This window comes from Mangifera indica, chromosome 18 (assembly GCF_011075055.1).
Source record: "Mangifera indica cultivar Alphonso chromosome 18, CATAS_Mindica_2.1, whole genome shotgun sequence".
Classification (NCBI taxonomy): Eukaryota; Viridiplantae; Streptophyta; class Magnoliopsida; order Sapindales; family Anacardiaceae; genus Mangifera; species Mangifera indica.
The window spans coordinates 1,321,851-1,342,860 of NC_058154.1; the positions used below are offsets into that span (position 1 = coordinate 1,321,851).

General features: G+C 33.1%; 3 protein-coding genes and 1 pseudogene across 3 annotated transcripts; 3 read left to right on the plus strand and 1 right to left on the minus strand.

Moving 5' to 3' along the window:
- Positions 1-1,418: 1,418 nt before the first annotated feature.
- LOC123201418 (uncharacterized protein At2g39795, mitochondrial-like) lies at positions 1,419-3,338 on the plus strand. The gene is made up of 3 exons (XM_044616915.1): positions 1,419-1,721; positions 2,443-2,777; positions 2,881-3,338. The coding sequence occupies exons 1-3, from the start codon at positions 1,485-1,487 to the stop codon at positions 3,038-3,040; spliced, it is 732 nt and encodes a 243-aa protein (XP_044472850.1). The 5' UTR covers positions 1,419-1,484; the 3' UTR covers positions 3,041-3,338.
- A 735-nt stretch (positions 3,339-4,073) lies between these two features.
- LOC123202224 lies at positions 4,074-6,281 on the plus strand (annotated as a pseudogene).
- A 2,783-nt stretch (positions 6,282-9,064) lies between these two features.
- On the minus strand, positions 9,065-14,380 carry LOC123201597 (delta-1-pyrroline-5-carboxylate synthase-like). Its single transcript, XM_044617172.1, has 20 exons — positions 14,259-14,380; positions 13,976-14,047; positions 13,741-13,844; positions 13,517-13,619; positions 13,229-13,390; positions 12,850-13,124; positions 12,185-12,335; positions 11,935-12,099; positions 11,770-11,847; positions 11,475-11,564; positions 11,014-11,100; positions 10,819-10,905; positions 10,646-10,742; positions 10,462-10,565; positions 10,280-10,355; positions 9,939-10,089; positions 9,756-9,824; positions 9,563-9,629; positions 9,402-9,472; positions 9,065-9,291 (listed from the first exon to the last, which is right to left on the minus strand). The coding sequence occupies exons 1-20, from the start codon at positions 14,307-14,309 to the stop codon at positions 9,210-9,212; spliced, it is 2,142 nt and encodes a 713-aa protein (XP_044473107.1). The 5' UTR covers positions 14,310-14,380; the 3' UTR covers positions 9,065-9,209.
- Positions 14,381-16,183: 1,803 nt separating this feature from the next.
- Positions 16,184-20,048, plus strand: LOC123201979 (uracil phosphoribosyltransferase-like). Its single transcript, XM_044617668.1, has 12 exons — positions 16,184-16,420; positions 16,511-16,603; positions 16,711-16,789; positions 16,930-16,988; positions 17,331-17,408; positions 17,687-17,768; positions 18,075-18,123; positions 18,385-18,446; positions 18,708-18,775; positions 19,365-19,420; positions 19,508-19,555; positions 19,650-20,048. The coding sequence occupies exons 1-12, from the start codon at positions 16,274-16,276 to the stop codon at positions 19,699-19,701; spliced, it is 873 nt and encodes a 290-aa protein (XP_044473603.1). The 5' UTR covers positions 16,184-16,273; the 3' UTR covers positions 19,702-20,048.
- Positions 20,049-21,010: the final 962 nt, after the last annotated feature.

Below are 21,010 nucleotides of genomic sequence, written 5' to 3' on the forward strand. Positions count from 1 at the left end.
ATCCATTTATATGAATGCATTCGAGTTGAAATATAATCCGAGGCAAGCGAAAACCCTTGTAGTTTTGGACTATTTTTTATCTGATCTCACTAACTAACTATGCTTTGGTATTTTCTCCTAACAAAATAATAAAGATATAATTATTTTAATAATTTTTTAATACATACAAGTGGAAAATTAATTAAAATAAGCAGTCTGTTTCGTGCATAAACGTTTTTCAGCAACAATTCTTACTTTTTATCTTTTTAAGCAAATTCTATTTTTTATTCCAAAAATACCCCTATTTTAATTTCTCAACGTTTGTCGTAGTTTTTCGTCAATTAATTACTTACATTTCAGATGATAAGTATTAAGACATCAAGATTAAGTTTTCTGTAATGAATAAAATCTAATTTTACAAAATAAAAATAGTGCGTTTTTTCAAAACAGTGTGTTGTCTCAAAAACGGTGCATTTTTTTTAAAACGGTGCTGGTGTGTAAAGGGATGTGGGAATTTCGAAAAGGGTGTGGGAATAAGTATGGGTGCATGAAGGGGTGCGAAAATTTGGAAAAAAGTGCTGGTGTGTGAAGGGGTGCGAAAATTTGGAAAAGGGTGTGAGAATTTGGTAAGGGATGCGAGAATTTGGAAAAAGGTGTGGAAAGGGTTGTAGGTGCGGGAATTTGGTAAGGGGTGAAAAATGGGTGCAAAAATTTGGAAAAGGTGCATGAATGAGTGCGGGTGCATTAATTTGAAAAGGGTATGTGAAAGGGTGTGACAACCATTGCTTATAAAAAGAGAGCGTGAAAATATAAAAAGGGTGCGGGATCCTGCACCCCTTTATAATATATATTATTAATATATGTTATATTAATAATATAATAAAATATATTATATATATAAATATATATTATTCTTACGATGTACCCTTATATACTTTCCCTCACCTCTTCATAGTTTCATGTACTAATTACAGAAAACTATAAGAATCAATTATTTTATAAAAAATTAATCTATTTTTCATTTGTAAATTTTATCCATTGTAAAAAACTTAATCTCAATGCATATTGTGTAAAATATATCGAATTGATTTGAAATATAAGCAATTAATCGATAAAAAGCTACGATAAAAACTGAGAAATTAAAAGAGAGGTATTTTTGGAATAAAAAATATAATTTGCTTAAAAAATTAAAAAATAAGAATTGCAATCGAAGAAAATTTACGCGTGAAACCGACTGTATATTTTAATTAATTTTCCCATAAAAGTCTTTAATAAAATATTATCAAAATACTTTATTATTTATTAAATCAAGCAAAAATAGTTTTTTATTCCTTTCAGAGCACCCTTAAGGCCACTATAAATTTCCATGGCCCAATAGCCCACGTGAAATAAAGATCACGTGACTCACGTGGGAGAAGCAACTATAAAATCCCAAAACCCTTCCTGCAAAACCCTAGCAAAACCCTAATCAACGCCCAAACCCCGATTCTCTCTAAAGGAAGAAGATGGCGTTGAACTTGATGCTTCGCAGATTATCCTCCTCGGTCCGCCCTCTCGCTGTACGCGCCGTTGGATCACCAAGAACCTTCCGCAGCGTAATCTCCGCCGTTCTCAGTGTTGAAAAGGGCACTCTCAATCGGAGCCATTTTCTTCCCTTCCTACAGTTTTCTACCAAACCAAGCTCCGATGAGAACCTCATTCGAATCCTCGAGTCAGAGATTGACTGCGCTGAGAAACCTACCGTAAACTCTCCTTTTGCTTATCTTGTATTTTAGGTTCTGTTTTTGATTCCTAAAATACAATTATTATGTTTTCTTGAACTAAATGATCTTTTTATTACTTATAAACGATTTTTAATAAAGGTTAATGCTTTACTTATCTTGATTGGGCAAACTAGAAGTCTAACAAATATGCTTGTATCTTCCATAAGTAATCACATTTTTCTTTGTTAGGGATGTGTTTCTAATGTTCACTATATCTGAGGTAGCTACGAACGTATGAATTTTGTAGGTTGAATATTTTTTTCCAACTTAATGTGTGGAATTTGGGTTTTTTAATTCTAAGAAATAATCCATAAGCGCTACTGCATAATATCCGAGGTTTTCCTATTAGAGAACACATACTGAATCATGGTAGAGATCACTAAATAATTAAATTGTTCGGGTGTATTGTTTTTACATCTTATTTTGACCTCAAAGTTTGTATTATTTCTATGTGTGATTAAAGTGTACAGGAAAAGATTTAACTGTGAAAATTTTGCAAAGACTATATATTTATGTTTCGTTTCCTGGTTCTCTTATCCTTATGGTTGTTATTCAAACATCTTATTTTGCTTGCAATTGAATTATATGTTGGGAAGATGCTCTTATTCTTTTCTTCTAAATCTCTAATTGTTTCTGTAGAGATGATTGCTTAAGAATTCGATAATCTTTATACTCTCTTTCTTCAATAATATCTGAACAGGGAGAAGAAATCCCAGATGGGTTTCCTTTCAAGATTCAGGACAATCCTGGAGAAAGGACCGCATTACTTACAAGAGAGTATCAGGATGAAGTTATCAAAGTGGAAGTTGACATGCCTAATCCTGATCTTGGGGAGGATGAAGATGAGGGTAGCAATGAAGATGAGGCTAATGATCGGACAAGTATTCCCTTGGTTGTCAATATATCAAAAGGAAATGGCATGCACCTGGAATTTGGTGTAACTGCCTTCCCTGATGAGATTACAATTGATAGCTTATCAATTAAGCAACCTGGAGATTCTGAAGATCAGCTTGCATATGAAGGGCCTGACTTCAAGTAAGTATAAGCAAGCACATCGTAATAATAAAAATAATTGTTCTATTTAATAAACATTTTATTTTTTTTCTGATTGTTCTTTTTCTTTGTTTCTTTTTTCTAGTGATTTGGATGAAAACCTGCGGAAGGCTTTCCATAAATATCTAGAGATAAGAGGGATCAAACCTAGCTTAACAAACTTCTTGCATGAGTACATGATCAACAAAGACAATAGAGAATACTTGCAGTGGTTGAATAACCTCAAGAAATTTGTTGAGAAGTAATTGTATGAACGAACGAGCCATGATTTTTTTCGTGGTTTGTTTACGAGTTTGTGCTCCATCTACATCTTTTTTATGTGTTTTAGTATTTATCTTACTTTTCAAGCTATTTTTAGCCGTGCTCGTACTGTTTTAGTTGAGAGATTTAGGTGGGTTAAGAATCCAACCCCAGGAAGCTTGATAGGCTACAGGCATTTCAAGACATTTTGATAATCAGGATGGAAGCACTTCTTTATTACTTTAATTGTCAGGACTTGTTATCTTTTTTTTTTCGGTTAAGATCTATTGCTTCTTTATTGTTTGTTTAGCCTCACTCATTGGTTGACCAGTTGACTTCATCCTCTGGATGATACCTAGCACAAGAACTATACTAAAACTATATTCACTCAGTTTTTGGGTACCTAATTAATTATCTAGATAATGTGTCTTTATTTAATTGGAAGCAATCATACAATAGGATCTAGTCATATGATAACATATTATCTAATTATTTAAAATAAGTACTCATAGTGTTGCTCCAAAAAATGGTATGTTAAGGTGAAATATAATTTGTTTATGCAATTAGAGTGTGTAATTGATGCTACCCATATTATATATTGTACAAATGACAAAAACATCTATTAAAATTAACAGCCAACTTGGACAGATGGATGAGAAGATAGACTTTCAAATTTAAAGGGTAAGAAATGTCTATCAGTTTTATGTGTATTCATTTTATGTACGTAAAAGAGTATATACTCATCTAATCACATAATGAAATAAATTAAACATATATTTATTTATATATTTAAAGTGAGTATATATAATTTTATTGTTCTTAACATCCGCATATTTAACTGTGTAAAAAAATATTAATATACTACCAATTATCTTGCTTCCCGAAATTTTGCAGTAGTATTATGATTTTTTATTTTCAAGTCTCCTTAAATAGGGAAATAAATATATTTAACAATAGCAGAATAATTAGCTTGACGAAGACGCCACTTGGGAGCATGGCTGGCAGTCTCTAATCTTCTCATCTCAATCTGTAAATATCATTTACCAGTTTAAATATTTTCAATTAAAAATAAGATTAGGCAAACAAACCCATCTAAAATCGTATTTATAATTTTCGTCCCGGTAGCAAAGCATAGGACCATTACCAAGGCAAGAAAATTTGAAGATTGAAAAGCTGTAATAGCCACCAGTTGTTGAGTCTGAAGCAGAAAAGATCCCTGTATCTGTCAACGTATATTGCACCAAGGTATTACCTTTAAAGGTTTCATAGGTATTCTATAAATCTACTCTTGTTCTTCAGTTAAATACCAATCTAACTTCAACTATTTCATATGGGATATCTCTTCATAGTTTTGGTTTTTACTGTGGAAGAATATGAATAATCACAAACAAACCCAACATGGCCCTTTACATTTTGATCTCAATACTGGAGCTAAAATACCTTCTGTTGGCCTTGGAACCTGGAAAGCTCCTCCAGGTTGTGGGCCAAGCTGTCATTGCTGCCGTTAAGGTTCATTTGATTTATGTATTTATTTTTGTTAATTTGATTAGTCTTTAGTTGCAGCTACAAACATGACATTATGAGTTCTGGAATCATAAAATCTTTTGTTGCAACCTTTTTCAGGCTGGTTGTACTAAAGTTTATGACAATGAAAAAGAGATGATAATTTCGAAGATGGTTCTTTGCTACACATTGTTGTTTGTATGAAATTGTAATTTTTCTTGTTCATATTTGTTGTGAGGCAGGTGGGTGCAGCACTGAAGGAACTCTTTTCCACTGGTGTTGTGAAGCGAAATATGATGTTTATCACATCTAAGCTATGGTATCTGTTACTCTTTTTTATTTTTTTACACATTTTAATGATATTAATTTTGATGACGATTTCTGAATATAATTGAGTAAGTTTAGATCAGTTAAAAAGAGAAAATGCTGCCTCATTTATCTGACTCTGAAATTCGCAGGTGTAGCGACCATGCTCCTGAAGATGTTCCCAAGGCTCTGACTACAACTTTAGAAGACTTGCAACTCGACTACGTTGATCTGTATCTTGTATGCCTTTATAATTCAAATTTATTACCTTAGAGGAGACAGTATTTCAATCAGATTTTGTGATGCCTCAAGTAAAATCTAGGCTCATGTTGCCCAGACTGTAGTCATTGGATATTTTCATCTGCAGTTTTTGTATATGGAACTGAAATATGACCTTTGCTTTGCTTTACAGATGCATTGGCCATTTCAAACTAAACCTGAATTGCGCAGGTTTGATCCTGAAATCATGCTTCCTTTATGCCTTCCAGAAACCTGGACTGCATTGGAGGGCTTGTATAAATCTGGAAAGGCGCATGCCATTGGAGTGAGCAACTTTTTCCACAAAGAAGCTGCAGGACTTGTTTAAATATGCAAAAGTTCAACCGGCTGTCAATCAAGTGGAATGTCACCCGGTGTGGCAGCAGCTTGCCCTTCGCCACTTGTGCAAGTCTACTGGAATTCATCTCTCTGTATGACTCGAAGAATCTTCATCTTAATTACTTCAGTCCACATGAATATCACATTTAGCCTTGATATTTGAAACAAAAAAAACCTGTGGAAAACCATTTTGCAGGAATATTCTTCTCTGGGATCTCAAGGGTCCTGGGTGAAGGGTGAAATCTTGAATGAACCAGTATTGAATGAACTTGCTGAAAAACTTGAGAAACCTACCAGCACAAATCGCTCTGAGCTGGGGTCTTCAGAGTGGTCATAGCATCCTTCCAAAGAGCATAAATGAAAGCAGAATCAAAGAAAACTTAAACCTGTTTGATTGGTCCATCCCTCCGGAGCTCTTCTCCAAATTTTCCAAAATCAACTAGGTAACTCCCTGCCATTGTGAATAGACCAGCTATATATGATAAAGATGATGTGGTCCATAGAAACCCAGGAATGTGCAATCGCTTGTGTCTTCAACATGAATAGACCATTATTGGATTGCATATTCTTGGTTTTCTATGGATCACATCAGTCTATATATATCAACAGCCTGGATTTTGCCCATTCATAACATAATTTTGCTGGTGTATGTTTGCAGCAAAGACTCCGTGAGGGAGAATTTGCAGTCCATGAAACTAAAAGTCCTTACAAAAGCCTTGAAGAATTGTGGGATGGTGAAATATGAGACGATTTATTTTCTTTCATGTTATTTCCATTGAAGCCACAACGATGTTGATCCCGTTACGAGAAGTAAATAATGCAGAAGCGAACCTGACACGAGCTAAACCTTAGTCAATTACCAGAATGAGAATCACATTTGCACTAGGGTCGTTCCTATCTTAGTGCATTTCCATCAAGACAATGCAATAACACATAAACTCAATTCTGTAAATTACTATTTATTTGGCATAATAGCAAATTTTCTTTCAATTTTAACCAGTCAAATGACCTCTAAATTATGCAAATTATATATAATTGGAAAAAGCATTCAAAGAGTTTTCTAATGGTATATAATGTCAACCACAACTCAATCAAAAAGACATCCAAAACTAGCTTCAAAGTTTGTTGGCAAAAATTGAAAATTGCAAAATCATACACTGTGAACAGTAACCCAAGGCGTACAATACACATTCAAGTTTTCACACTTTTGATTTCAAAGGTAATAAGAAAAATAACCAAAGTATAAAGGAAATTCCACCAACCTTGGGTTCTTTCACCACCAAAAATGAATTGGATAAAGGAAAATAGAGAAAGCCAGCAAAGTTTTGCTTCAAACTTTTATTACATCAAATTGTCTGAACTCTTACAAAAGCATTACCACTCTTTATATAGGGAAGAAGTGGTAGCAAAATAGACTTTCCAATACAAAATCTATTGATTTTTTAATACAAAAATCCTTTGAATTAAGTTAAGTTATACCTTTTAATTGCTAAAGACAAAAAGTGAGTTGTCTTTTTCCTAAATCTAGGAACCATGTCTCTTAGCTTTGCAACTAAGTTTCTATCTAGTTCTAAGTCAACTAAATACACAAGTTTGAGTTAAAATGGGCTTCAAAGGAGTCTTGGACGGATTGGGCTTGAAAAGGTATCATGTGAAGCTTATTTTAAGCCAAAAGAGTAAACTACTCAAGGGATTCTTGAGTCCAACTAATGAGGTTATACCCAAAAGTAAAGTTGGGCCAAAATTGAAGGTGCAATGCTTCCTTTGGCTTGAGATTTGCTAGAACTTCATTTTTCTTAGCTTCAAAGGCTGCATGGAGACTTGAGGATGGCTTGGAACCCAAAAATGACAATGAAACCATGTATACATCATCTTCTCAAAGATTTAAGAAATTGTCAAAGATAAGGTTTGAGTTTTGTACTGTTTTGTTATCTCTATTGACTCTTTGCATAATGGTTAGCAATCTATAATCAAAGTTGAACAACTCTATGCTAGAAATTTATGCCCCATGGAAAGTTTTACGGGAACAAACATTAAACAATAGGATTTGTTTTCTTGTGAAGTTAAAATAGATCTTGCAATATGAGGACATTGCATTCATAAGACTTCTAGTTGGTACTAGCATTATTAGATTGAACAATGTTATGTATACACATTTTTTAGTATAAAATTAGATATACAGATGATATATTATTATATAATTAGAGTCACTTTATCATTAATTTAAAATTACTTAATCAAATAATGACACATCATTTGTATACAAAAATGTTTTAAATGTATAAACGTTTGTCTTCGTCTCGGTGATGGTTAGAAATATACTGGAATGGAGAGAGAAGTTGGGAGGGAGAGAAAAATGCGGTTGTCGCTATCTCCAGTGACCAGTAATGGTGATTGGAAAAACCATAGAGGTAAATGATCATTTTTCATACTTTGAGTGGGAGAAACTGTTATATTTTTAAACCTAGAGAGGTGAATGTGATAAATTTTTAGTTTTTTTTAAAATATTTTAACTAAATAACATTTTTATCCTTAACCTTAATAACAAAATTTAACAGATGAGTGATATTTGAGTTTTTAAAAATAAAAGGTGAAAACTTGAGGAAAGAGTAATTTTTTGGTGAGAATAGGTCCTTCGGCCTTTTTTCAACTAGGGGAATAAATAAAGAAATAGTTACTTTTAATATAAGAGGTAGAATGAAATAGACATGTCAATTAGGCCGGGCCAAATGGAGACTCACGTGAAAGGGCCCTATCCATCAATATAGTATGTCGGGCTTGACCTATGGGTCTTTTAAATCAGACTGTGAGCTTTACTATTATACTCATAGGCCAGTTTAACTTGACTTGACTTGATATTGTTTAACAATTAAAAAATAAAAAAATAAAAAAATAAAATGGCAGAAGCCAACGACTTATGCTTGTGGTAGAAGCCTTTAGTGGCTACTGCCATTGTTTTATTTTTTAAAAATTTTTTAATTTTTTTTATATAAACCAATCCAAATCTTTTTCATTTTCAATTTTATTTACAAGTCTCTTAATTTTCAATCTCAATTATTTCATTATATTCTTAATCTTATTTTTTCTCATTTACTTTCTTTCGAAAATTGTCTAAATTCGTAAATAATAATCTTTGTGTTTATAATTTCATTTTTATTTTTATTTTATCATCATAAAATATTGCAAATGGATCTAATATCAAATGAATTCAGAAATTTAGATATTGAAGACGAGCAGATAAATAGTATGGTATATATATTTTATGTATATTTGTATTATACAATATGTAAATTAATTTATTTGTATTATATTATAAATTTATAATATTTTTCATTATATAACCACGGTATTCCTCCATTACAAGTAAGAGATTATAAATAAAATGTTCAGGGTACTGTCTTCAGTTTTAATAATTAAAAAATAATTTATCTTTAAATTTTTTAATTAAAAAAATTGTTTAAATTATATAGGGCCAGATTTTAGGCTTTAAAAATTACATGGGTCGGCCGACTCGAAGGCCCATCACTGTATGGGCTCTAGACCTGGCCCGGCTCATTGACATGTCTAAAATGAGAATATTAAACTTTCTCAAAGAATATAATGAGAAGCATTAAATCAAATAATTCAATAATTCAAAAATGTTATTACTAGCTTTTGGATTAGGAATAAAATAATCTAAAATAATCCAGTAATCTGATAATCTGGATTAAATAAGTTATACTGTGGAAAAGACCATAAGCATGTTGATAAAATTTAAAACCATAGCTTCTAGGACTGCAAGGGAAGATCCTTGTGTGTGTAAATGACCCCTTTATCACCATTGACCACCTGCCCATTCCCCCTCAAAATCCTGCATTTATAACAAAGGGGCATATTATGTCAAATTGAACATACCAACAATGTTCCACATAACATTAGCTAAAGAATTTGAATGAGAAAATTCACTAACAATTTCCATACCATCGAGTTGTAAGCAACCCTTCAACTCCGACTGGACCTCGAGCATGAATCCGGCCAGTACTTATCCCTACCTGTATATCCATCAAATCAAATAAATCCAATAATGCATAACACAAAATCATCAGTGTCTAAAACCAGTAGTTCAGTGAAGTCTTATATACCTCTGCACCAAGTCCAAACCGTGCCCCATCGCAGAATCGGGTACTTGCATTATGGAATACTGCTGCACTGTTGACATCAGCAGATATAGAAGGTTACCAACCACAAACTAAGAATTTTTTTGCAGATTATCGGGCATAAGAAGAGTAGATTGAATATATCCATGAGCTCAAAACATATGTAAATCAAACTTACCTATCAACTTGACATAAAAATATTTCAGCAACTTCATTATTTTCTGTGACAATACAATCAGTATGAGCACTGCAGATAAAGAACTGAAAAATGTTAAAAAGAATCACTGTAATACTAACTTCATCCAAAAGAAAATTCAAACTAAGAAAAAAATAAAATGATGCCAATGATATTTTAACATGCCTTCCATGTTGATGTATATGGTTAATGGCAGCGTGAACATCATCAACAATTTCAATTGTGCAAGCCAGTGAATTATACTCATGATGGAAAGAGCGTGTCTCTGGAAGATTTAACAAATTGCTTGCTCTTGGACCTCCAAATAATTTAACACCTGCAGAAGATGAATTTGCAGTTGGGAAGACACTTGTTAATGTAACATCCACCTCAATAATTTCGACTTTCAGGAAGGTAAACTCTTTCTGTGCCAAATTATTTGGTCTCAAACTATACTAAACTCCGGCCAGGTTCACAATTCTTGATTTAGAACAACAACTAGGACTGTGATAGTTTTTTATGCATACCTTCGCGCTGAAGTTTTATGATAATCTCATTGAGTTTCGGATTACTCGATAAATCCTTGTGTACCAGAAGCGTTTCCTGAAAAAATACCATGATAAACACAAGAGGCAGAATTGTGACAAAAAAATTCAAAGCAGGAAGTAGACATTTGTAGTTAGTCGAATGAAATGAGAACTGGAGTTACCATAGCATTACAGGCTGCAGGATAATCTATTTTTGCATCCAAAACAATGCGTGATGCCATCTCCATGTCGGCTGATTTATCAAGATAAACATGACAAATTCCATCTGGGAAAAAACAAAAGCTGCAACTTTAACGGAAGCTTGAGCTTGTATATTATGACAGAGAGAAAAACACCCTTTCTTACCAGCATGACCAAGAACAGGAATTTTTGTTGATTCCTTGATTTCAGAAACAAGCTTATTGCTTCCTCTGGGAATAACAAGATCTATAACATCATCAAGCTGTACCCCAAAAAAATTAGTTATAAAATGACCATATACTAAAGAATCAACAACAGTTTCACAACTCAATATCCACCTTGAGTAAATCAGTAATCTCTTCTCTTGAAGTCACAAGTCCAATAAGTTTTTCACCAATAGTATCCGGGATGGCTGAAGTAATGACCTACAAAACAAAGGAAGTTTGAAAACAACCAAAACCAGTAAGGAACACTAAGCAATTAATTTTATTTTCAAGTAGAAGTAATCATTGCTTAAACCCAGTGAATCAAACCTTGTGCAGGATTGCATTTGATCGCTTAGCTTCTTTGCCTCCTTTCAGCAGCAGACCATTTCCACTACGGATGGCCAATGAAGCTATCTATTGAAACATTTGATACACTGAAATGGTCAATTAATGAAGATAATACTACAAGAACATCATGAAATTTTGATATAAACTTAACATCAACTGGTTGAAAGCTACGAAAAGATCAGTTTTGTTATCCCTGCTTACAAAATAAATACAAAAGAGAAAAAGCTAACAATGGAAAAGAAGATTCAAGGCTCAAAAAGTTTTATAGTTCAACAATATATTCTTCTCAGAGATTTCATTTCCCTTACAAAACAGAATAAAAAAACATATGAGATACTGAAGTATAATGTATGCTTCTCACTACACATATGTTGACAACAGTCAATATCTTATCAGTAATATACATGCTTGAGGATTTGATAAAAAGTGTAATCTTTTACCTGGACTAGGGCATCCGGTCGAGACTCAAATATAATCAAGAGGACACCCAAAGGACTAGATGTTTTCTCCAGGACAAGTCCATCTGCAAGCTGGAAGCAAAACCAACGCCAAAAGGGTCAAAGTCAGAATGGTTAATGCAAAGAAACAATAGCATAATCAAATTCATTTTTATTGGCAAACCGTAAAAACTTGGTGCCCATTTCCACGTTACAGCATTCAACTTGATCCTAAATTCTAAACCCTAAACCTATGCAACAATTACCAAACTAAAAGAACTCTGGAGGCATTCCTGACCTCCGTTCTCCTTAGAATATAACCAATGGGATCTTCCATGTCTGCTAGTACACGGATGGATTTTGCAAGACTAGAGATCTGTGAGTACAATAACAAAAGACAATGAGTTATGGTTTCCTGTCAGACTTCAATATAAAAGAATTACAGTTATCAACAGGTGCATGCCTTCCCAGGCTTCAAGGCCAGACGAGATATTAGTGATTTCTCATAATCAGCCTCTTGAGCAGCAGTAATGTCAGCCTCATTCTCAGCTCTAATCAAGCTTTCATTTGCTTCTAGGGCATCAGCTACATCCAATAAAATTTTCCTCCTATCTTGAGACTGTAAAGCCTGCAGTTGGGATCATTTATTTAAAATATTCAAACTTCCGATCTAACCCCTTATTTTCCTCCGTGAAATAGACTAGTATTCTCACCTGAAGCCGTCTAGAACATTGCCGCGCTGCAACTGCCATCTCACGAGCACCATCATCTTTCTCTGAAATCCATAAATGAGCATCTTTGTGAAAGAGAGTGCCAACACGCTCTCCCTGAAGTACCTTTAGGATACTGTTGGTGGCAAAACCACTTCAAGAGAGTTGGAACCAGCATTAGAGTACAAACGGTAAACTGTTCATTCTTAAAAAAACAAAGCTTTTGACTAAATTAAATTAATAATAAAGAAATACCAAAATGATATAAGCATAACATTACTCCTTACAATATTGGTGGGTTTTGTTGAAAAACCACACTTTCCAATATATCTTGTATTTGAGACCACATTTAATAACCCTACCATCTAAGTGGGTCAGTTGTGTTTTCTATGTAACTGAAAAATAGGGTGATAACTATAATACCAAATATTATAAATTTTAAAATTAAAAAGTAGTTATTGAGATTAATGAATCTAAAATCATATAATGTCTAATATAAAATTCAATTCTTATGCTCTGTAATTGAGATCTTAACAGTTTCACATATGATGTTACCAATATATCATTTCACTTTACAGAGTAACAACAATAATTCTCTCTGGTATAACTATCAAGATTTTCATTCTGGAAGAGTAGCTTTTGCCCTTTGTCACAGACTTTGGTCATACCTAGTAATAACAACCGGGATACCAGAATAAGCTGCGCAGACAGCGGCATTAAACTTAGCAGTCATACCCCCTCTTCCAACCCTTGACTTGTCTCCAAATGTTATTTCTGGTTGTTCTTCTTTTACATATGTATGGATCAGCCTTGAGTTTGGCTCGTTTGGAGGACCACTATATAGGCCCTGTACATCGCTCAGCAAAATAAGAAGGTCAGCTTTTAGTTCCAAAGCCAAAAGGCCTGCCAGACTATCATTATCCCAAAATATGCCAGAGGAATCCTGCAAATTGCTTTTACGATTAAATAGTTACATAGGAATAAAGGAAATTATCACAATAAAATATGCACAAGAAAACATTTTTATAATTAGAAGTAGACAAATACTTCATATGGTGCTTTTCTAGTACTGATTGCATCATTCTCATTAAAAATGGGAATAACTTTCAGAGCCAACATCGATTGGACAGTTTCAGAGAGCTGCTTTCTGAGATCTTTATTCCTAAAATCACTATCTGTCACGAGAACTTGAGATGCAGTGACATCAAGCTGCATCAAAGAGGATATCACGTTACCCTTAGAAGAAATGAATTTAGAAAATGAACTAGAAAGCAGTCTGAAATTGAAAAAGTACAAAACTAAAGAATCCGGGTGTGAAATTTGATTATATTATACCTGGCTAAATAATGCATCATAAAGAGCCATAAGACTGCTCTGCCCGGCAGCTGCACAAGCCTTCCCATCAAGCTCATTTTGTGGCTTTTGGAGATCATCCAAACTACAAAATAAGTATTCATTCTCAATATTATTAAGCAGAATTCAGGTATAACTTCTACTACAAGCCAAAAGACTCAACTAATCACAACAAAAGTGCACATAACTAAGGAAATTATATGAACCTGCTATTGATCAATTTTCTATATCCTAGTCTTTGGCGACCAAGACCAACCGCGCCTGAAGAAACCAAAATAATCTCATAATCTTTAGAAATTAGCTCTTTTACCTGCAAAGAAATGTATCAGAAAGTTACATCATCATCCAAAACATAATCCATGGTTGAATGTTCATTCCTAAGTACTCTTCTATCTTCTTTTATCATAAAATCAATTTAAAAAAAAAAAATTGATTTCCTACCTGCTCACAAAGAGCTCCAAGCCTGCCCAATGCTAACCTTCCATCACCACGAGTAACCACAGCTGTTCCAACCTTCGATCAATTAAAAAAAAAAATTAAAAAAAACCAAATTAATTCAAGAAACGTCAACAATAGGCTCGAGTAAATTAAGATTAAGTCATTGAATTAGACCTTATGTGTGACAGAATATATATAGATTTAAATCTATGAAAATTCACACTAAATGCAGAAGAGAAGAGAAAAAAATTTACTAACAACAACTCATAGAGTGAAATGAAGTTACCTTAATAACAAGACGCCTAACGTCCTTAACGAAAGCTCGAGAAGGATCCATGGAGTACTCTTCGAAGAGAGTGGAGGGGAAAACCAGCAAAATGAGAGAGCGGACAGGAATTCAAATATCAAAGATGAGAGGGCCGGCTCTCATGCACGTCAAAGAGTATTTATACACTACATTTCTGCTTTTCTAGTAATATAAATATTCCTATATAAATAAATACTTATACCATGTAAATCAACATTACTATATGAGGATAAATTTCTTTATTCTTTGCATTTTAAGTCTTAACGGTTGATTTTTTTTAAATTTTTTCCATATCAGATTTATTAATTTAATTTTTTATATGATGTTGTTAATGATTTGTCGGGAATTAAGATTCATGCTCGGAAATTTGAAGAATACTAAACGGTTAGAGATGAACTTTTTTACGTTTAGACTTAAAAATTTTAGACATGATAGTGTAGTTATTTGACAGGTTTGATTTGAAAACTTATATTTATACTTTTAAAACCCTAGTCATCACTGAATCTCACCATCACCATTGTCGACAACCGAGCCACGAAGCCAAGGTTGTTGAGAAAGGTAAAGTCATGTGTCAAAGATCGAAGAGCGATTGATTCACATTGTGGAAGGAGATCGATGTCAATTTTCGATTTGAGTAGTTAATGGTTTCATCGGTAGGAATAGATACAATTGTTAAGGAAATGAGCCAAAACGGAGACGTCAATGTCTGATGTACATCTGGAAGTTGAATTATCATTGAAGATGGATGTCAAGAGTGGTAACGATGACTAGGGTTTGTTTGGTTTAAAAAAGGGGGGGGGGGGGGGGGGTGAGGATGAATGAAAGGAAAAAGAAATAAAATAGTTATTATGCAAATTGGATATATAAAGTGTTCTTTGAATTTTTGTTGATTCGAGGGTATATCATAATTTTGAAAAATGAAATAATTGAGATAAAATGGTTTTTTTTTCAAAAGAGTTTTTTTTTTTTTTTTCTTTTGGAAAAGTATTACTTATGTCATTTAAAGGTGTATCTGATTTGGGTAATATTTTATTACTAAAATTAAAAAATTACTACATAATTATTTAGAAGATTACTAAATAAAAATTATTTAATAAAATTATGAGCATAAACAATGTAAACAAATAATGGTATGTCACTATGTTATTGAATATTGTTTTATCTTTAATTTAAAACTACTCAATTGCATTATAACACGTTATTGTTTATAAATAAAATTATGTGCATAACATTGCTTTAAATTATTACTACCTTTGATAAAACTTGGTCAAAATTAGTATATATAAATAATTATTGTATTTGATTAGAGATAATAAAAGAAAACTAATATATTATTTTACTTAAATATCCTTGGGTATAATTATTATAAAATATTTTATAGTTACTTATTATATTAATTGAAAATGATATTATTTTTGTTTAAAAAAATTAATAAATAAATATATAATTATAATAAAATCAAGATTACCTTAACAATCTTTTAATATCTATGATAAAAGTGGTAATAATATACCTTTTATATTACTTATTACATCATTATTAGTAATAAAATATTATCAAAATTTTTTATTATCTATAAATCAAATAAAATAATATAAAATAAATTATCAGAGTAATTTTTATCTATCTAAACCAAACAACCCCTAAAGATATAAAGTATTTTTAAGCCCAACCTTGGGCAAGAAATCGACATTTACTCTATGTGAATGAAAACAAATATATATTTTTAATTTAAAATTATTTAATTATATGATAATATATTATTATTATTATTTAAATTAATATTTATTATAAATAATATTATATATATTAATAATAATGTGTCAATAGTGCAGGTTTTCACCCAAAGTCTAAATTGACAGCTCTAGTGGTCACTTGTCCAATGGGCCAACAACAAGGCCATTTTATCCAAAGCAAAATGATTCATTCGGAAACACAATCTATCGCACGCACTCTCGCTTGCGGTTCCCCGAGAGATCGAAGTCATCGGATGCATGGCGTGCAGCTTTAATATATTTCTCCGGTGCTCCACCGATACGCGGCGTTTTGGTGACGCATGTCGTCCTCAGTTTCAATCTCCTAGCCCTCGCTCCTCTCTCCTGCTTAAACTCTTTCCCTCTGTCAATCATCACTCCAAGAAGGTGACACACAACTCAAACGCTCTCTCTGCTTCTTCTTAATTTGTCTCTTAGATTCATTTTAACCTAAATTTCAAACTCAATTTTATTTAGATCTCGTATTCGTGTACTTCGCGCCGTAGTTTTGTTACTGTGAAGTCACACATGGCCACGGAAGAGAAGCCTATTTCCGAGGACCGAATGCTTGTTAGTCCACTCTACACTTTAATGTTCTTTAACTGTACTGTCTACTGTTTTTCCTTTTTCTCTTTTGAGAATTAAAAAGTTTTGTTTTGATTTTATGGATTTTCCAGGTATTTGTGCCACCGCATCCGTTGATTAAGCACTGGGTTTCAGTTTTGAGAAATGAACAAACTCCTTGTCCCATTTTCAGTGCGTATAGTTTTTATTTTATTTTATTTTTCGTGTAATTAACCAGATTGTTGTTGTCTGACTTGTTTCAGCGTGTATTTAATAATTAAACCTGCTGTTATTTGTTATATTCTGATATTGATGTGACCTCTGCTTTAAAGGGAATGCAATGGCTGAGTTGGGGAGGCTACTTATATATGAAGCTTCTAGGGATTGGTTGGTCAGTTACTCATTATTAAGCAGTTATTTTTATTTGTCCTTGTAAAAAATGGGTTTCTAATTGTTTTTGTGATGCCATTTCTTATCATTATTAATGTCGTGCATGCAAAATAATGAATCTCAGTAATATTTAATTGTTGGAAGCCAGAAAATAAGTTATATGGCTCTGTCAGAACGATAATTAATACCTTATGCGGCTCTTTGTCTGAGTTTATATGGCATTGTCTCTAAAATTAGATTGAGAAACAAATGTTGTTTTGCTACCTTAGCTGAAACTTGTTTACACTTCTAAAATTTCTTTGATATGCTTTACTCATGTATTTGTGTTTTCTTCCACTGTCAGCCTACTGTCACCGGGGAAATTCAGTCACCTATGTGTGTTGCCTCAGTTGAATTTGTTGACCCACGAGAGCCTGTAGCGGTCAGTATGTAATGGCAATCTGTAAAGTGTTTATTATTGTTACTTTCTTTATATGCATTTACAGTGCTTTATATGTATGTATCTAGCTCATGATGGTTATATGCAACAACTTCATGATTATGCATTAAGAAGTTCAGTCATCTTTGTTTATATTTCTGCAATTAAATCTGCTGTGATCTAAATGTAAAGTGATTCACTTTATCTGATGGTCATGTAACACAAAGATGGATCAGAGCTTTTTGCTGAGTGTTATTTATGCTTTGTTTTTATATTTTCAGCTTGTTCCAATTCTGAGAGCTGGTCTTGCTCTTGTTGAGCATGCAACATCAATCTTGCCTGCAACAAAAACATTCCATCTCGGTAAAGGAACATTCATTCTTGCAAAGGAGAAGTGGTGCTTTTTTAGTGCTGGTCTTTTGTTATTTTGTTAAAACTGATGATTTAAAAGGGTCCCACAATCCTTGATTGAAGAAAGTTGTATCCTGAGAACCAAAACTGTATGCTTGATATTATGATGATCTTCCATCCTCATTTTTTCAACACATCTGGTTCTTGTAACTTTTAATTTTTTTAACTCTTGTGCAAGACTTGAGATGTCTTTTCATATTCTTTTCTGTTGTTTTGCATCAATAGTTGATGGGTTTATTATCTGTCTTGCAAATGAAGGTATAAGCAGAGATGAAGAGACACTTCAGCCGACAATATATCTGAATAAGTAAGAATTCTCTATCACAGAAATGAGAAATATTTATCATAAGTATTTGTGTTAAATGGTTTTTAATATCTGTTTTTCCCAAGAAAATGATCTGTAAAATATTTCTTATTTTCATACGAATACAAATTTCTGCGGTAGAAAATATGTTTGGGCTTCGATTTCATGTTTTGTTTTTCTTCATGCTTTTTTTTTTTTTTTTGAAGCTTATTTCTGTGTTGTTGTCTACTTAAATGGTTGTCCTTTTTGTTGTATCTTCTGTAGGTTGCCTGAAAAGTTTCCAGATGGTTCACGAGTTTTTGTAGTAGACCCTATGCTTGCAACAGGTGTTAATTTTACCTACTAATGACTAGAAATTCTTTTATCGCATTCAACATGTAGTTTTCTCTCTGTTTTCTTTCTTTTCTCTGAAGTGGAAAAATTCATGACACTACCTAAACAAAAGACCCTCTCAAACTGGATATCAACTTCTTCTGGCTAGTAAACATACCCAAAGACATTGTTGTTGTCTAGGATTGTGTGGTATGGTCTGTTTTTATGTTCTGAGTTTGCTTCTTCAAATTAATCTTTATGGTAATTATTTTCAGGTGGAACAATTGTTGCAGCTGTCAACCTCTTAAAGGAATGTGGGGTTGGAAACAAGCAAATTAAAGTGGTATATGTTTAACCGACGTCCTTTTGTGTACTCCTGAAAATAGTTTATATTTATACAAATATTACTGTTGCTAGCATCTTCTATTGCCAATTAAAAATAGTGATTTTTGATTGGATAGTTTCCCTGTCTATTATTTGCTGTGCTTTGGAAGTTATGCCTCTGGTACAGATCATAATGTTCCTCTTCCTGCTAATTGTATGGAATAAAGTTAGTTGTCTAACAAATATTTTAAACATTGGCCTCCTGAGTTAAACTTAGGTGCAAAACCATTAGGATTGACATCGTTTCTAACAAGTTTGACAAGTATTTCAATGCTCTGATTATGTGGAATCTGAAACTCAGTGGTTTCATTGCTCTACATAATCATTAGGATTGACATTATGTCTAGCAGAGTTTAACAAGTATTTCAATGCACCGACAAGTATTCATAATACTCTGGAGGATTTTAAACTTTGTCTAACAAGTATTTCAATGCCCTGATTATGTAGAATTTGAAACTCTGCAGAGTCATCACTTCAAAACACAATAGAGAGTCATGTTTAGTTACACTTCATTCAGTTCACTACTGACGGGAACTAATGTCTCACAGATATCTGCTGTGGCTGCTCCTCCAGCCCTTCAAAAGCTCAGTGAGAAGTTCCCTGGGTAATATAATATTCATATTCAAGTTTCATAAACTTGCTTACTCTTGCTGCCTGAGCTTTTTCTGTTTCTTGATTTTGTTTTTTGCAGGCTTCATGTCTACACTGGAATCATCGATCCTACTGTCAATGACAAAGGGTTAGCATTTCTAATCATTCTCACATATAATTTGTTTAAAATCTGGACATTCTGTAATTTTTATTTCACACTAATAATGAATGGTCTATTTCAGATTTATAGTTCCTGGACTTGGAGATGCAGGAGATCGGAGCTTTGGTACATAGAAGATTATCTGAAATGGCATGTAAAAATTATGGCCCAATTCTGGGTGCATCCGACTCTTAATTCTTGGTTGCAATCTATTGCAGTTTTGATATATTGAGCCTGTCAGACAATTCTGAAATCATTCCTGAGTTCATACTTGCATAAATTAGGTGACTGACTTTATGTTCTTGCTTGCTTCAAAGCATGACCAGAAACAGAACCGTCTGGATTGTGTAAATTAGTTGTAGAATTCAGTATCCATTGGACTTTACTTCCGTCAATATGTCATATCCTGTGGTTGAAAAGTTGGCCTGTATAATTTTGGAATGCAAATTCAATCAATTTATAGCCAGGGATATTTGCTTTACATGATTCCTGTGGTCATTAATATGAAATCGACATGCTGATTAGGAGGTAATTTGTGGTTTAAGCTTTTGATTGTCTTTTTTTTTCCGGTGACCAAATAACCCCGGGTACAGTGATTGGATCCACAAATACAAGTTTTTAGGGAATGTTCAAAGATTCTTTGTTATTATTTTCCGTATATAATGCTATTATTTTTCACTAAAATTGTAGTTTATGTAATTTCCTTTATATGTATAATTATTATAAGGGATTGTTTTAGAATTAAAAAAAATTGATGATGTTAACAGAATAAAAGATCACCACCACCATCAAAAGATTTAATTTAAAAACCTCCATGAGAGCCGACATTTAATTTTGTGTATGGCTACACCCTCGCCACGGTGGTGACGCTATGTTCACCACCTACGCCAAATTACCTGATTACTAGAGCTCTGATGCAACTCACTAATAAAAATGTTAACGATATGGCACACCAAGCTATGGTTAAAGCTTGCCATTGTTGCCAAGCCTCCATTCTTCTTTTTTCTCTACACGTTCTGATAATCCAATGACTTTTCTTTGATCTATATTCAGCTAAGAACTTTTAAGATTGTAAAATGTACCTGGACAGCGAGTTAGCAGCATTCACCAGATTAAGATGATGAAGAAAACGAAAGAATTCCCAGAACACAATGCATACTTTACTTCTCTGATCAACAGGTAGGTGTATATATACATATATTTATACACTCTGGTATGTAAGTGTTGATGTGAACCACTAACTACAAGGACACAATTCTTCGAGGTTTTGGCTCCTCATAGCTGTAGGCTGTAACTGAAGACGCTACACTAACAATTCTTTTCATCTTGGCAGCGTTGGGTGCCAGAGTTTGGCAGGGTTATTGGGTTTGTTAAGAGAAAGACTATCCGGTCTTAAGCAATGGAAGCTTAACTTATTAGATACTCAAAACTAAATACTTTGAC